This window comes from Pelecanus crispus, chromosome 4, assembly GCF_030463565.1.
Source record: "Pelecanus crispus isolate bPelCri1 chromosome 4, bPelCri1.pri, whole genome shotgun sequence".
NCBI classification, from domain to species: Eukaryota; Metazoa; Chordata; class Aves; order Pelecaniformes; family Pelecanidae; genus Pelecanus; species Pelecanus crispus.
In genome coordinates, this window is record NC_134646.1 from 37,859,116 (window position 1) to 37,874,796 (window position 15,681).

The 15,681-nt window shown below is 38.7% G+C and overlaps 1 protein-coding gene across 9 annotated transcripts in view; it reads left to right on the forward strand.

The window, feature by feature from the left end:
• The window catches only part of TMEM131L (transmembrane 131 like), an 81,373-nt gene that overhangs the window by 60,533 nt on the left and 5,159 nt on the right, over positions 1-15,681 (forward strand). For 7 of the 9 annotated variants that reach the window (XM_075708656.1, XM_075708657.1, XM_075708658.1 and 4 more), the window contains 12 exons: positions 389-531; positions 1,183-1,325; positions 1,662-1,848; positions 2,622-2,807; positions 4,437-4,586; positions 5,159-5,775; positions 8,135-8,289; positions 9,597-9,721; positions 11,264-11,421; positions 12,367-12,552; positions 13,631-13,709; positions 14,679-14,764. In XM_075708656.1, coding sequence (XP_075564771.1) covers positions 389-531; positions 1,183-1,325; positions 1,662-1,848; positions 2,622-2,807; positions 4,437-4,586; positions 5,159-5,775; positions 8,135-8,289; positions 9,597-9,721; positions 11,264-11,421; positions 12,367-12,552; positions 13,631-13,709; positions 14,679-14,764 — 2,215 coding nt within the window. The remainder of the gene's footprint in view (positions 1-388; positions 532-1,182; positions 1,326-1,661; positions 1,849-2,621; positions 2,808-4,436; positions 4,587-5,158; positions 5,776-8,134; positions 8,290-9,596; positions 9,722-11,263; positions 11,422-12,366; positions 12,553-13,630; positions 13,710-14,678; positions 14,765-15,681) is intronic. The other 2 variants (XM_075708659.1, XM_075708660.1) reach the window with 1 other exon arrangement.

A 15,681-nucleotide genomic window follows, 5' to 3' on the forward strand; every position in this document is an offset into this window, starting at 1 on the left:
CTGAGGGTATAATGGTTGCCACATTTCCCTGTGCAATCAGTATACTGTCAGTTCTTGTTGTATTCTGAAGTGTTTCAGGATTCCTTGAATATGAAAGACACTATATAATTTCTTTTCCATCTGAGCAAATAAAAGCTGTTTTAAAAAATGAAGTAATACATTCCTCATAATAATAAGGGCAGTAGTATGAACTTTTGCTCAAATAAACAACCTTATCTGATGTTTTATGTTGTCAAATTGAAAGACTTTTGTATAACAAGTTAGTTAGCAGTTATTGCACCTTGCCAAAAATATCTTATGTGGTGCTAAGTAAAGATGTAGTGCTTGCTTTATTGAGATCTTTAAACACACGTGTGTTCTGTGAATAAATGCATTTTTGTTTTAACAGAATGCACATCAAGAGGATCTCATCAACAAGAAATGCAGTTCTGAGCTGCTTCAGTTAAGTTTACAGCCACTGGAAACCAGAAAAGTTGGTGTAATTTTTACACCAGTTGACTACAAAAGAGTAGCTTCCCTTATTTTAATCAGGTAAGCCTCATTTCAGTTCTAAGTGGGAATCAAACAATTCAATGTAAAAATGAATTTGCCGAATCTTGGAGCAAAGACAAATGGTCAAAATTTGACAGTCAGAATGCCTCCAATTTAATAAAAATTTCTTAAAGGGTCTTTGTGCCTTATGTCTGCGTTGTTAAAAAATAGAACTTTAGTTGATCCTGTCTTTTTTTTTTCTTGATACGTAATCAGTGGGTTATGAAATGCATATGAATGTACCGAGGCAATTTTGAATTAACAGAGCAGCACGTTGGGTGGCTTTGCTATTTTCAATTTAACTCCATAATGATAGGATTTAAGTATACAGTGAGTCTAATTTGCAGCCACACATTGTTTTTGCCTCAAGGAAAAGAGAGTTTATGGAAGAAGCACCCATTTTTACCAGGTGTCACTGTTGTTATCTGGTGGCAGCCATCACAAAGCTTGTTCCTTCACTGTGTGAAATTCACTGGTGACTGGTTCCGGAGTCATCCTGTCTGTATTTAGGGGAAACCTATCCAGGTGTGGCCACTGATTCTGTTACTGAAGCACTGTTGTCTTGGATTGGCACCTGGATAGAAAAGCTGTGATTATGCAAACTTCATTTCTGTTTCAGTGGCTGATTGCTTAATTTTTATATTATGACAGAAACAACTTGACTGTTCTGGATGTGGTCAATGTAGAAGGCTTTGGAGCGAAAGAATTGCTTAAAGTAGGGGGAAGACTGCCTGGTGCAGGAGGATCTCTTCGATTCAAGGTGCCAGAAGCTACACTAATGGACTGCAGACGACGTGAGTCAGAGGAAACGGGTCTCTGATTTTGTAGCTGGCTGCGTTACTCTGTAGTGGTACTGATACAGTATAGTAATGCTAAGTAAACAGAATGTTGAAATAGAAAAAGCCGGAGAGCTTTGCCATGGGAGGCGTAGATTCTGTTTTCTCAGAACACTGGCTGAGGATAGTTACAAATTCTGGAAATTCACTACTACAAACAGTCCGTATTAAAATGTTGGTCACTTCTAAATTTTTATTTAGACTGAAAGTAAAAATAGCAATTTATTTATAAATATAAGGAAATAATTTTTAAGCACTGTGAAATAATAATTCTTTTTTTTTTTCTCCTTTAAGAACTGAAAGACAGCAAGCAAATTCTATCTATTACGAAGAACTTCAAAGTAGAGAATATTGGCCCTCTTCCTATAACAATTTCATCAATGAAAATCAATGGTTACAGTTGCCAAGGATATGGATTTGAAGTGTTAGACTGTCAGGAATTTTTCCTGGCTCAGAACTCATCACGAGAGATCAGCATTGTGTAAGCACTGACAAATTTGCTGACAAATTAACTTAAGTGGAAATTTGAAATAATTAATTTCAGTAACAGACACTCCAATAGCACACCTGCACAAAAAATTTGGTGAGCTTTGAATATAGATTTCATAAGCATTTCCCCTTTCTAAAATCCTATTGAGTGCAATTCATGAGTTCAACATAAGTAGAGTTAATATTACTATATTACAGTAACTGCGGTTTCGTATACAGCGAGTATCACCTCTACTGTTTGGAAGGGCAGGTCATACCTTCTAGCAGTACCTGTGGCAGTCAAATAGAATAATGGTGTGGCTCAGGGAAATAAGTGGAAGAAGAGACAAATCTGATGTTTTCTTCTGCTTTCCCTATCTTTCCAGCCTTGTTCTAGACTTACGCTAGTACCTGGCCCTTTCCGACGTAATGCTGCCTGTACGGTTGACAGCTGTGCTTTTGGTAAAGAGTGTTTTGGTTAACATGAGTTGATCACGTGCACCTCCTTGAGAAAAGGAAAATGAGTCACAGTAATGAGAGTATTGTGAAGACTCACAATAAACTGCGTATTTTACTGCTCGAAGATTGCCTCAAAGTCTTACCTTTGTTAGGTGCTGATGCCATCTGCATAGTATAAGCAGACAGTGGTCACTTATTTCATTGTCTTTTTTTCATATTATTAAATCAGAAGTTATTTTGTATATTTTGGTATCAGTGTGACTTCAGAAAATTAAATTCAGCCCTACAATGGAAAAATAACACCGGCTCCATCTACTTTCCTGACAGATTCACTCCTGACTTCACATCTTCATGGGTAATCCGGGAGCTTACGCTGGTGACTGCTGCTGATTTGGAGTTCCACTTCACGCTCAACGTGACTCTTCCTCACCATCTGTTACCGCTGTGTGCAGATGTGGTGCCAGGACCCAGCTGGGAAGAGTCTTTCTGGAGGCTCACTGTCCTCTTCGTAAGGTAATGCTTTCAGGGCCCCTGCACCAGTTTGAAAGGGACTCGCCAGTGAAAGATCAGCAAGCTCTTTTGGCCTGTGTTAGATTTTTAGTGGTGATAGTGCCTAAATCTCGTCTGCATCTGTCTCCTGAGAGTCCTGCCAGCTGGCTGTGACAGCTTAGGTGTGATGCAGTAGCAGGTGATGGAGTTGTCAAGCATCTCTTGCTGCTCCTCCTGATAAACTTCCATGTAAAGGCTGCAAAGAAAACGGCTAGGATACCCCCACAGGAATATCCAGTGGATACTCCACTTGCTAGAAGACTTACTCCCCCCGCAGTAGACACGCACATGTAACTTATTAGTATCTGAATGTCATAAATAGAGTCAAGCGGACTGGTAGATTAAGTATTTCTGGAAAATTAACATTGATTTTATTTATGAAGTTTCAGACAACCAAGTGAGGATGCTCTTCCTTCTGCTTCTTTCCTCCTTTCACTTGTTAAAAAATAGTCGTGTTTATTGTTAGCTTTTGCTAGGCACACTGCTAAACAGGCTAGCCCAGAAGGATGATTTGGCTTGTGTTAGCTGACTCATTGCTTGCACACAGTAAACTGCTTTTAAGAGGACTGTACCTTTGTACAACGATTAAGGGTTCTGGTCCTATGCATATTCTGTTTTGTCTTCCTTTAGTAACCTTTCACACTGTGTAGTGTGAACTGAATGTTGTGTTTGTCACAGATGATGTCCCGTGCTTTCATCACACCAGCCCTGAATTCTTACAACCAGTACTAACAAGCGGTGAATGTGAATGTCATGGTGGTACATATATGTACCAGTACATAGCTAACTGCGACCCTGATGCACACCGTGGTTCTGCTTGCTTTGTTTTTGTTGTTTTGTTGTTTTGACACTGAAAACAGAGCACAAATGAAGTGACAATAATGACCACGTTACATGGTTCTAGATGCAACAGGAGGAGGCTACAGGGATCTGAAAAAACAGGAATTTCTCATTCTGTTTTCCTGCTGACAAAATTTTGTCTGCATGATTGAGAAGGTGGTTTGATGAATTACAAACATTTTTGTTCCGATCTATTTATATTTGGTGCAATTAATACACCAGAGAGAAAGAGAGGATATTTTGCAGCTTCAGTTTTAGTTCAGAAGTATGGTGGCATTTGTAGCCCGTTTCATCCAGGCATTTTCTCTAGGAAAATAAAGAGACAGTATTAAATAAACATCAAAATAATGACATAAGTATCATGAATGAATAGAAGGTACTCAGAAGACTGGTAGGTATCAAACTATGATGTATTGCCATTGTGTTGTAGTGAGACTTACTTCGAACTGATCTTCAAATCAAGTATTAGCTTTTTTAGAATGGATTTTTTTTGTTAGATTTTTTTTTCTTTGTGAAGATTGTGAAGTTATTTTACCAAGAGAATAACTAGCAAGGGCTACAAGAAAAAAAGGAAAAGACCGTTACGAATGTTACTTATTTTAAACTGTATTTCAAGTTTTCTTGTCTGTCTTCTTACTTAGAATTTACTAACAAAATATTTGAAAAGTGCATCTTGTTAGAGGCTTTTTAACTCTTTCACTGAATACTCCTGAAAATTGTAGACACCCCAGTATCTGTTGTTTTCTTTGGCAGTTTGTCCCTGCTCGGAGTGATTCTGATAGCCTTCCAGCAAGCCCAGTATATTCTAGCAGAGTTCATGAAATCAAGACAGAGGCCAAATCCTAGTTCTTCACCGCAGCAGAACAGCAACTCTGTTGACATAATCAGCTCTGATTCGTACAAGTAAAAATACTTTTTTATTCTTTTGAATGACCTTTTTTTTGTACCTTGTTCATTGTGGAGTGGTGCTTGCTTTCTGTTTGTATTTTGATACTACTGTGGGCTGGTTTAGACGAGAGAGTGTTCCAGGCAACCTCTTTCAGAGAGCTTTCAGTGTTGTGGTGTATATTCCTCTCCACAAAAGAGAAATCGAAGAACTCAAGGGTTTATTCATCTTGTATACTGTCAGTAGCACATAGGGTAGAAATTGTGTGATGGAAATGAAGGATACACCATGTGTGGCAGCCATGGAAAGAATGGAAAATACATTAATGGCCCTGAAATCTGACCCTCTTGGGTGGTCAGTTAGGCACTTACTGAAGCATGTAAGTGTGTTTGAAATCTGAGCACGTGCTTAGAGTCTTGCTCAACTCCCACTGAAATCAGAATGTGCTTAGCTGGTATGATAAATTGAAGACCTAATGCAGTTTCATGGCTTGTGAATATGTGCCCCTTTCATTTCTTACAAAAATATCCCATGAAACAATTCGTGACAGCTTCGTAGATAAATCTCAAATTATTTCTTTTTTCTCCAGGGGAAGCTGCAAGGCATTTATGGATTCCTATAGTTCCTCAGATAAAGGTAAAGGGAAGGGCTTCCTGTCTGTAGGCACTTCTTCCAGCCGAAGTCAGAATGCAGCAAAGAGAAGTCCTGCAACCTACAGCCACTCTCAGAAGAAACACAAATGTTCAGTTTACTACAGTAAGCAGAAATCAAACACAGCAGCTGGCAGTGCCACTGCAACTACTGATGAGAAACAAAATCAGATTGCGGAGAACCAAATCTCAGCACCAAAAGAGGACATTTGCACTGATGTTGTCAGTGAGAACTGGGTAACTCTAAAATATGCAAATGGCATAAATGTTAACAAGAATTTAACTCTTCCAGAAAACTTTCTGGGTAAAGAAGAAAGTGCACTGAAAAATACAGTTCTCATTAAAAATAATTCTTCAGAGTGCGATCTGAAGGAAGATCTTCAAACATGTATGTTTCCTAAGGAAACTAACCTTAAAACTTCAGAAAATCTAGTTGAGCTCAAAGAACAGGAGTTCTGTCCTGTGAAGATGTCCAAGAAGCTACCTGAAAGTCACTTGTCCAGAAATTCACCTCAGCAACAGCCAGAACTGCAAGAAATTTCTAGGAAAAATAGTGGTAATTTTTTTTTTTTTTTTCAATTTCAGTTGAAATTATTGGGTGAAATCTTCTGTTGAGTTCACTGTGATCAGGATTTTGTCTTTTGCATGGGACAAGGAGATGTGGTATTTCTTATGTGTTCACTATGATTTATCTGTTTACATTCCTAAGGAAAGAGCTTGCATTAAAAGTTGTTTCATAAATCATATATTTGCCTTGGTTTACAGATTTCAAGCTTGTACTGTAGCGTTTTAATGGGTAAAATAATTGATGTCATAGATCTGCTTATAAAACACAAATTGCCCTTGTCAAATATTTAGAAACATCCCAGTTTGTGATTTTCAGGTCCACTGAAAATCTGATGCTTGATTTTTAGAGTCACCAAGCAAGCATGTTCAGTACTGGATATTCAGAAGTCCTTTGATAAAACCACCTAAAATAACAAAAGCTGACATCAGAGTATTGTGAAATTATGTTTTGTAGGAATCTGCAGATCAACATTTCTCTTAATAACTGCATAGCTGTATTTTTCTTTTTCTTTTTTTTTTTTTTTTTTAATTGTGGAACTAAGCTGCCTGGGAAGAGCAGCCCAGGAGCACCTGAGGGAAATTGAGAGCAGACTAGGGGAATGTGTGCTCTGGAAGCTTGGCTTTACTTGGTACTTGGCAAAGTAGTTCAGTGCTGAAGACTGGCATTTGCTGTAGCTGTGGCAGAGTTTATTTAGTGAGTGAGCCATCACAGTAGGATTTCAGGCCCTGCTTCAGCGTGTGGTTGTTACCCTGGGCCAGTTGCTTCCCGTTGTGTCATCTGTGAGGTACAGCAGGTACATGTGTACTGTCTCAGGTGGAGGCAGGATAATTTCACTCATACTTACAAAGTACTTTGAAATTCTTCATGTGCTCCCGCACTGCAGAGTGTTGTTCATTCTTTGCTTTGAATTAGGAACTCAGCTGGGGAAAAAGATAATCAGTAATTATGGCTTAACGGTATTTACGTGCACAGGAAAGTAGCTTTGAGTACAGGCTGTGGAAATCGTGGTTATACATAAACCAATTGGGAGATACTAGACTTATTTTCATTGACAAAACTTCCACCTTGAGAGAGTGTTTCATGAGTACTGGCAGTTACTTGTATTCGGTGGTAAAGCACTATAGGTAATCTGCCGCATTGTCTATTAGCAATTGTGCTTTTCTGCACTGTCAGGGATGTGTGTATTTCTGTGTTTCAAGAAGTTTGGTAGGATAAATGAAGCCTAAAAAGTACCATGTTGCAGTGTTTGTATCTTGATTATAGCTACAGACCTGGTTTTGTGCAAACAGGGAGTCTTCAAGACCTCAGGTACTCTCATGTTTGTATGCTGGAGAGCAACGGAGTGTTCTTTAGAGCTCTGGCAGCCTCCCTTGCCTGGTGTCACTCCTGGTGTTTTGTTCACGTGGGCTAGGTTTGCAGTCATCGTGGCTGCTTGCTCCGGAGCGGAGAGGGTGGCTGACTCAGAGCTAAGATGTTGTAGTTGGTTGGTAGATGGGAAACCGTAAAAACATTTGGGTGTGCCTTTCCCATTTGAGAAGACCAGTTAAATGTGATAAGCGATGGCATTTCTCATGCAGAGCAGCCAAGAGTCTTGGTAGCAAGTCACTGTGGGTGTATTGCAGATACTTGAGATACCTGGAGCTGATCGGAGCTGAAATTAATTCTGTCCTGTCCAGCATTGTCAGGGCCCAGGCGGAGGACTGTGACTTGACTGGGCAACTCAGCTAGTTGTTAAGGCAGGCTTCCTCTCATTTTTTTATCTCTTGGCTTTTGTTACACAAGAATAATTATTCTTCCTCACAAGCCTCTCAAGAAAATGAACTTCTAATGTGGAACCCATCCTAAGAAAGGATGATTTCCCTTTGTCTTCATAATGAATGCAGAGGGCACTTCAGAGACGTAAAGCTCCAAATAAAGGCTGTCCTTGTTTTGATCTACCCATTTTTGAAAAGTCTCCTCCCCACCCAGCTTGCTAGGTTTTTTCTGTTTGTTTTTTAGCCCAGTATTCTCTGGCTTCAGATTCTACCTTACAGACCCATGGCTGGGACCCGAATAGCTCAAATTCAGATGAGATGAGCAGGACTTGGGTAATTTATGCATGTGCTAGAAAGTGGTGTGCCCATGAGCGTGAATCAGTACAGAGCTACTTTTTGCAACTGCTATAAGAATTTTTATACAGCGTTAGCTTTTGATTTTGAAATTTTCAGCATCATCAGCCTAGAGGTTAGTCTCCTAGTGTTTTGGAAAGCAGCACAAGGCTGTTTTTAAAGAAAGGTACAAGATATTGTGGTTATGATTGGGAGCCCGTTCTCTTCCAAGGCAAACTGATGTTACTGTTTAATTGTAGGGAATAGCCAGCAAGTGCCTCTCAGGAATGAAACAGAAAACTGTGAGACTTTAAAAAAGCAGATCAACCTAAAGCCTTCCATGGAGAAGAAGATTAATAAAGGACCTAAGGAAGAGACTCCATGCTGCACAAAAGAGGAGATTACTTTTTCTGAGGTTTGTGTGGTGATCTTTCTGCTTTTCAAACTTAAAATGATCTTTTTGTTGTTTATTTATACATGTAGGTATGTATGTGAATGTAGGGACTACTACGTACAGTCACAGATCTGAAACACTGTAAATCAGATGAATGAGCAAGTATGCAGGTGTGCTGTCCCACATCCATTGCATATTAATGCTGCTTTATAGAATGATGAACAGTTTGGGTAAAAATTAAAACAGTCCTTGTACTGTGATATTGGCCATATCACAACCAGAGATATTCTTCGTTATTGTCAGAGCAGGCACAAACATACTGGAATCTAATGCCAGCTTTCAGCCACAGTAATGATGTGGGAACATACTCTGGAGAGGAGGTGTCCTAGATGGGCATAGCAGCCTTCGATTGCAGACCTGATCTCCAAATACAGGGCTCTGCATCAGATATTTGCATTCGAGAATACAGCAGGCAGAAACCCCTTAACACATTGTGAAGCTGCTGAGAAGAATCATTCTTCACCCCCGGGTTTCTGAGCACGATAAACACAGCAGACTGTACCTTTGTTGCAGGCAGCGTAAAGCACTTGAAGAACTTCATCAGGTAATTAGTAAACCCAAGAATTTGGATTATGTTTGTGTCCTGTACCGGATAGGATCCCATGGCAAAAAGGTGTAAGGAAGAATTGCTTACCACGCTTGAGGAATATGTATCAGAAAAGACGGGGTCTAGTCTTCTTTTGGGAACTGTTGTTACAAATTTTTTTCCGTGTGTGGCTGATGGTGCTCAGTTTGTTTCTTGCATTTTTTAAAATGACTGTTATTTGTTGGTTAACTTACCCCATAATTTCCTCAGTTGTAATTCAAATGAATGCCTCTCCCCACCCCCCCAGCTGCTGAGGAAAGGGAGGATTTATTGCTGCTGAACTTGCACACAAACTGATCATAAATCTGGCAGATGTTTTTTGTTTTTAGCACATTGGGAATTTTATTGACTGCTTTCCTTTTTCTCCCTCTATTTTTTTATTTCCCTGGAAGTCAGAGCTAGATGCTGTGAGGGGGAAAATGCTAACACTGGGAATTCAAAAATTTCTCTCTCATCATCTCTTGGTGTCTTAAAGGACAGAGTCTTGGAAAGGCTGGTCAAATTGATGGTGCTGGAAAGAGGATGTGCTGTGAAAAGGCACTAAATCATGAAGTAACTATACATTTGGGTCGGGTCGCTTAGTCCAGAGAAATTTAGCTAGAAAAATCCAATGGAGTTCATTTACTGAGGTAACTTCATTTTATAATGTATGTATTGTCTAAGCTCATATTTTTACCTTTAGCAAGAAGATGTGTATAGGAAGAAGAAACCTCAGGAGAAGAAGGAAGGAAATGTACCAAATATGAATTGGAATAGAAATAGAACATCTAGAAAAAATAAGAAGAAGAATGTTAATATATCTACAAGGTATGTATTGCCTCACCAAATCATGAAGAAATCCAGACTTGCTGTAATGTTTCCGCAGGTTTTGCATAGTATATTAGGCAGGATTGCTTTATCTATTTAAACAAACATTCTTTAATCCCGGCCTGAGCCTTTATTTTTAAGAATGTGCAGTACTAAATATCACCAGAAAAAAAACAATTTTTTTTTTTTCCGTTTGTAAATCTGCATGTATGTAGACACACCCCATTCTGCGTAGCAGTGGTTGCTCTGCATTATAGCCTCAAATTTGCTGTCTCTGAAGTTTGGATGGTTACCTTCCTTTCCATTGTGTATTCTGTGGATAAAATCCAGTCGTGTATTCCCTTCAGTGAAAAAAAGGAAAACAAAATTGTTGAAATTATTCCACCTTCAGGAGAATCATCTGCTATACTGAGTAACTGAGGGAATGTTGTCTTCTAATAGTTTTGAAAGAGGAAGAGAAACACATAGAAAAGAGACAGTGGCTTGCATTTTTGCCATATTGATTAAAAAGATTAGAGATCAGAGCAGCACTAGGCTCAAAAGAATATTGGGAGCACCTTGGGAAGTTAGGGGATTTTTTTTTCCCCCTGTGGTTTGTTTAAATGCATTTCTAAAGCCAGCTGTAAACTACTCTTAATTATTTTTTCATATTTTTTAGATTTAAGTTATTTGGATTGTGGTTAAAAAATACCAGTTATAAACTGCTGCTAGAATGGAAACACTTATGAGGAGAAAATCCTCCTCTTTTCCCTGCCCTAGCTCTTTGAATTAAGGTCATGATCCTACAAAGCCTTCACAGACTTAATTTTTATTGCCAGTGGTCCTATTGAGGTCAGTGGACTTAACAAGGAGATTGTAAATCTGAAGGGGCTGTTATAACTCATTATAAACAAATTACTATTCATTGTGTGGGAAGTCAGCACATGTGTAAATCTTTGCAGGGTGCACACCTTTGTAGGTAGGAAGGATAAAAAAATGGAAGTGAAATACTGAAATTTGGTGTCTGTTCCTTGAACTGATTCAGCAGTTGCTACTTTCTGAGTTAAGAAGTAACCATTTCCTTCCTGCAGAAACTTCACAGCTGGATTTTATTCATTTTCCCTTAATACTCTCTGATTACGATATTGGATCCAGATATTTCAGTTTCACTAGCAAAATCTTAAGATTACTTCAGATGATGGTTTTATTCTAGTTATAATTATGCCAGTGAAATAGACGTAGGGCACATTTTTCTGTGTATCTAGATCTTCGTACAGTGCTAGACTGTGCTTATCACTATAACATCTGATTGCCTTCTGCAAGTGCATTAGAGAATGGAGTTAAACATACACATGTTGTTTTGCTTCTCCCCCTGAGCAGTAGTAGTCTGCGTGGTGGGATATTGCATTCCGGGAAAGGTTTTTTAGGTTTCTGTAAAGTTGGAGAGTAAGACTTTGAAACCTATTCCTTGCCTCCCATCCTGCCTCGATAGCTGTGAGTTGAAGTGTTTAATGCCTGAAAAGGAAAAATGCAAACATGTTTCTTTGGGTGTGGTTGTATTAGGGTCCCTGAGCAGAGTGAGTTGAAGCATATGTGCGGTGAATTTGAAAGGCCGGATCTGAGAGCGAATATTGGAATAAGAGCCTGGTGTCCTCAGGGTAACGGGGAAAATTGTAAAGCAGACCAGAAAGCTGGGAGCTTGTCTATACAGGGAGAAACAGGTACGCAATCTTAATTGTCTTAAACGGGTGAAGAAATGTAATGTGGTTTTTGTGACAGTAGAGCCGTGTTCTTTCCTTGAGAGACTTGTGCTTCTCTCCCTTTCGACCCGTGATGCAAAGACGGCAGGACTGGCACGATGCAGTGCCTGAAACAATACCTGCTCACTTCTGAAGGGCTCCGCATGCTTTCTCCACAGGGTTGGTTGGTGGTGCAGATCAGAAGATGAATCAGGCTGAAGCCATAATCCGTCAGTCCTGGGTGAAGGACTGACAGTCTGCTTGTGTGTTCAAATTAAAGCCGGTATTAACTGAAGTGGCTGTATTGTGAAGGCCACCTTTGGAATAGGCAGGTCATTTTTAAAAACCATCACTAGCTTGGGTACCTGCTTCCTGCCTTTCCGACAGGATTTTAATCATCTGTTTTCCCTGGCTTTTGGGAAGAGGAGGCCTGAAGAAGATATCAATATTTATAGGATTGTCCTTTGCCTTCCTGATGAGATAATAAGAATAGAGAATCCATCACTTATGAATTCATTACTTGCAACATTTGTCATTGCTTTTAGTATGCATGTTCCTACAGCCAGGATATGTTTCATGTTTAAAATATTAACTATATATGTTTAAAATATTAACTATATATGTATAAAATATTAACTATATATTTCAAAGAACAGTACGGGCTTCCTATTTCAAACTATTGCTTCTAACCACGCCATACCCTGACTTGCATTCATTGCACTGGGGATGTCGCGTGGGTCATAAGCTACTCGTGGCAGGGGCTGGCACATTTATCTAGAGGCTATCAGTAAATACTATGTTTTGTCCTGTTGTCAAGAAATTCAGAAAATCCATGTAAATTCATGTTTCAGATGACCTTTCACTGAATCTTCAGCTGAAAGACTTTCTTAAATGTTTTGTGTTACTTTATTTCTGCAACTTCTTTAGAAAACTTTTATCAACGGTCCAAAAAGAAGTGTTTGGAGAAGTTTTGTTCTGATTCAAGCTCAGATTGTGGAAGTTCATCGGGAAGCGTTCGTGCCAGTCGTGGGAGCTGGGGTAGTTGGAGCAGTACCAGCAGTTCGGACGGAGATAAAAAGCCCATGATTACTGCCAGGCATTTTCTTCCATCCAGTAAGTTCTGCTAATATCACCTCTGCACCGTAGTGGGCAGAGTTTCAGCCTTCCTTCTGAATGGAAAGGGGTACCGTGGCCTGGGGCATGTAACTTGCTTTTTATAGGTGAGAGCACCTCTCAAATACAAGGAGAGATTTAAAGAACTTGGTACTTGGAAAAAAAGAGGAGACGAAGCTGAGCTGTCAGGCTAAGGAGAAGGTGTCAGACTCTGCACTGAGGAAGCTGTGCAATTAGTTTTCGTGGAAAGATGGAAGAACTGAGAGTCACTAGTCAAAGCCATTTCTTCCTTTGAATTTGTGTTACATCCCATTATTCTCATAAAAGTACAATCTTTTTATTAGAGTTATATAAGGAAATGCACAAATGAGGAATGTGTGAAAGCAGTTCAGGTCTGAGGATGCTGGGGTTGGATGGCAGTATTCGAGGCATAAGTAGCCAGGAGACCTGAGCCACTTGACTATACGAGAAATGGGAACTGTGGTTCATTACTGCAGTTTTTTGAATGCCTGAATATCATTAAAGTAGTTGGAAGCCTAAACCGTGTCACCGCCACTGCTATCCAGGTTGATGTAGCACTAGAAGTAAATTTTAAAGAAAGTGCTGAAATGACACCAGCTTTGACTACCTGAAAAAAGCTGTTTAGAATAATTTAAAACTGTGCATGTACTTACATGTGTGTTTCTGTATGTATAAAACTTTACATTACGAAAGGATATAGTATGTGATGTATTTGAACCTGCAATTTAATAGATAGTGAATTCTGTGCACATGACTTTTCTGTTTGTTCAAATTGTAATGCCTCTTAAAAAAAAGAAAATAAGCAATTTCAAATTCAAAATTAATTTAGCAGTAACAAGGAACGTCTCCATCAAGAGTGCGGTAATCACTTATAAGTCATAAAATACATTTAAGACCATGTGGAAGTAGATAGCATGCTTTGGAATAAATGCAGTTAGTGATACTCCAGTCTGAGAGAAAACTTGGTTAACACTATTGATGAGTCTAAGTGTACATATATTCTATGCATACTTCTTTTTTTAGGATCTTTGATTTTCACAGTCATTCTTTTCTTTAGGAGAGAATATTTCACAAAATGATTTTCCATCTGAAACTCCTATCACTTTAAATCTGTCTCATAACATCTGCAATACCAGGTAAAAAATTTGAATCTATACCTGTAAGACATTAAAGAAACACCACCAACTTGAAATCTTGTCTCATTTTGATAAATTATACCTACCCATCGTCTTGTCATTTTTTGTGATAATCTAACTGTACTTCTAGTTGGAAGAAGAAGAATCTTCTTCAGTAGGTGAAAAGATATATGCAAAATGGATTATGCTGGGGAAATATGATAAATACTTCCAAATGTAAAATAAAATTGGGGAAAAAAGGAAGTAGTTTTTCCCCTCTCATTTCTTCCAGATCTTAGCAACTTACTACATTTCCATTAGCACTCATATTAAAGTAATAATGTTATATTAAAGTAATAATGGTTTTTAACAAAAAGGTGGGAGTGAGACTTTCAAGTTGGTGCTATTCTTTTAATGGGAATAATGTTCTCCTAGGATATACAGCATGAAAATTGATTCTCCCCTCCCCCACATTCCTTTCTACCTCTTTACTGTAGTAGAGATAGCATCTACAATTTTTATTACTACGAGTCCTCATTTCACTTCTTATTCATGACTCTGTTTTCACTAGCAGAAATAATTTAATCCTTTTCCTCTTGGATTCTGGTGCTTGAAAATGTTCCCTTTCCACTCATATTGACTAGTTTCTTTGATGGGATTTGACAAATATGAAATTTGATGTTCATATGTGCCTCTGTGTCATCGTGCACATAAAAGTAAACTTGCCTGAAAGTTGTTGGGAGCATTGAAGCATTATGAGAGATCCTACTCATCCTCATGGACTATAGCAATTGGGAAAAAAGCTGTTAAAAAAAATTGCACAGGTGTAATTCAAAATAAGAAAAGTTAGGAAAGAAAGAGGGAAAGCAATAGCAACCATGATGTTGATTAGAATATTTCTTACATCTCTGTGTATCTCCTTTGAAATACTTTGGATTATGAAACATAACAGTGCCTAGAGTTAAGAAATTAAATTTTCTTTTCATTCAGCAGAGACATGAACAGCATCCCCCAATATCCTGAAACCTTATGTCCCAGTTTCACTGACATAGCTGCAGATCCTGACAAAAACAAAGGTCAGTTACTTTATTAACTTCATCTCATTTTTGCACACTTTGTCAAGCAGTTTCAGTGATATTGCTAATAATGCTTGTATACACCAACTTGACAGACATGTTGTTGTTAGAACTTGACTTACTTCTAAACAAGTTTAAAAGCAAAGTTAGCAAATGAAAGCTTATAACCTTGACATTTTTTTGCTACATATTCTCTGTGCAAAGACAGCATTTAGCTTTCAACTCATGTTTTAAGTAGTGTTTTTTCATCCTCTTGCTTTGCACAGATTTATGTCCAAAAGTAATGCAGTTGGGAGATCAAGAGCACTTGGCATCAAATAAAATATGACCATTTTTCTCTCTAAATTTCTACAGTCGGGACTTGCTCTCTTGGAAGACAGTAATGAATGAGGTTGGGTTGGGCTGTTAGAACTCTTGAGTTTTCATTGTTTGTATCTCAAAGAGAAGTAATGTTAACTTGTTGAGTGGGATTCATAAAAGTAACCGGCTACATGGTGAGGTGGAGTTTGAAAGCTGGTTAGGACACATGGTTCTTTGGGCAGCAGAACTGCCTGCTGGCTGTCCCCTCTGTAAGTTTAACCTGTGTCTGATAGGATACAAATGCTGATTAAACTTTTTCCACAGTAGCAATATTCATAATATCTATTGTGTGAAATAATGAAATAGAACTAACTTCGCAACTGTTGTCTTACAAAGACTGCTAATTTGGATTTTTTCCTTTCTCCAGCTCCCTGTTCTCACAGAGTTGATAGGAACCAAGTATCTGTGGGCAGTCAGGGCACTCAGTTCATAGAGGGCAGTACAATGAGTATCTGCCCTAGGGGCTAAATACAGCCTTAAGGAGTTCAGGTGTTGTTTGGTTGTGGATAGCTCTAGCCTGTTAAAAATCCGACCCTGTTTCTGCTGCATTCAACCCT